Source organism: Lynx rufus, unplaced genomic scaffold (assembly GCF_022079265.1).
Source record: "Lynx rufus isolate CCGP_SWC_20201006 ecotype Redwood Valley unplaced genomic scaffold, mLynRuf1.p SCAF_9, whole genome shotgun sequence".
Taxonomy (NCBI): Eukaryota; Metazoa; Chordata; class Mammalia; order Carnivora; family Felidae; genus Lynx; species Lynx rufus.
The window spans coordinates 102,209,858-102,211,768 of NW_025814897.1; the positions used below are offsets into that span (position 1 = coordinate 102,209,858).

At 38.1% G+C, this 1,911-nt stretch overlaps 1 protein-coding gene across 1 annotated transcript; it reads left to right on the top strand.

The window, feature by feature from the left end:
• Positions 1 to 260: 260 nt before the first annotated feature.
• Positions 261 to 1,211, top strand: LOC124506131 (olfactory receptor 5G3-like). The gene has a single exon (XM_047072146.1). The coding sequence runs from the start codon at positions 261 to 263 to the stop codon at positions 1,209 to 1,211; it is 951 nt and encodes a 316-aa protein (XP_046928102.1).
• The last annotated feature ends 700 nt before the right edge of the window (positions 1,212 to 1,911 follow it).

Here is a 1,911-nt window from a genome sequence, read left to right on the forward strand (position 1 = left end):
CACTTGAACTCTTCTTTTTATGGGAGAGAGTACCAAATCCAAAGAGATCAGGGATGAATTGTCCAAGTTTACACAGTATCTTTGCACAACTCCCAGAACTAGTATGTGGAAATACTGTCTTCCAGGTCAATAATATTTCCAAAACTTCCTGTTAGAGACCTGTTTAGGGTAATCTGTCATTAGCTTAAAATATTATTTGTAACTATTGATGATTGATTTTTTAAATGTTTTTGCTTCTTGTAACAGGTTAAAACTGACCAATGGAAAATAAGAATCAGACTGAAGTGACTGAATTTCTTTTCTTGGGTCTCACAGACATTCTCCAAGAGCAGATTGTCCTCTTTGTCATGCTCTTCATTGTCTATCTTGTCACCCTGGGGGGTAACATAGGGATGATCATTCTCATATGGACTGATCTCAGATTCCACACTCCTATGTACTTTTTTCTCAGCCACTTGTCCTTTGTAGATATTTGTTCCTCTTCTTCCATTGCCCCCAAGATGCTGTGTGATATCTTTGCAGAGAAAAAAGGTATCTCTTTCATGGGTTGTGCTACACAGATGTGGTTCTCTGGTTTCTTTGTGGCAACTGAATGTTTCCTCCTGGCTTCCATGGCATATGACCGGTATATGGCCATCTGTAAGCCCTTGTTGTATACACTCATCATGTCCCAGAGGGTCTGTGTGCAGCTGGTAGTAGGGCCTTATGCCATGGCTCTTCTAAGCACAATGACCCATACAATTCTCACTTTTCGCTTACCCTTCTGTGGTACAAATATCATCAATCACTTCTTCTGTGACATTTCACCACTGCTTTCCTTAGCATGTGCAGACACCTTGATCAATAAATTAGTGCTGTTCATCTTGGCTGGAGCTGTAGTAATGCTCAGTGGCTTGATCATCATGGTCTCCTATGTTTGCATCCTGGTGGCCATCTTGAAGATGCAGACTGCTGATGGGAGAAGGAAAGCTTTCTCCACCTGCTCTTCTCACCTGGCAGTTGTCTCCATCCTGTATGGGACTCTTTTCTTTATCTATGTTCAGCCTGGCTCAAGTCCCTCCCTGGATATCGATAAAGTGATTTCTCTGTTTTATACCGTGGTGATCCCCATGTTGAACCCCCTCATCTACAGCCTGAGGAACAAGGAGGTAAAAAATGCACTCAGGAGGAAGTTTGAAAGGAAAAATTCTCTAATGGTTTTGGCAAAATAGAACCCTTCCGTGTTGTACCATAGATGTTGGTGCAGGCTGTGTAGGAGAAAGATCACTGAAGTGGAAATCAGAAGCTGCATGTGAGTTCATGCACTACCAGGTCATAAGTGATTTGAAAAAGGACTAGTACTTACATATTTTTTCTGCCCCATCTTGTTGTCTGTGACATGACAAGAGTTTCAAAACAAAATAGTGAAATATTGAGAATATTAATGTGAAAATATACTGAAAGAAAACTTAGGTGAATATTTTACTATCATGGATATTTGAATACTATTTTATCCAGACAAGAAAACCAAAAGTTATAATAAAAAGTTCAGAGTACCACAAACAATATTAAAAAGTAAACAATAAAATGAGAAAATGTTTGTGACATGTGCCAAATAATGAGATAATATCCCTAATAATGAAAGAACAGTCTAAAATTCAATGGAAACAAAACTAGATAAATGGGGAAAAAATGAACACACAATTCACAGAAATGGTGATCCCTACACAGAAATGTATGGAAAAAAGGTTCACTATCATCATTGGTCAAGTAAGTGAAATGAAATTAAAATGTCAGTGCAGTGCCTTTTAATATAGATGAAATATTATTAGTTTTCAATGACGATGAAGTTCCTGTTTGGCCATGTACATTCTGTGTTTTCTGTTTATAGTATGAATTCCCCATTACCCAAAAAATCTGGTAGTTTCCATA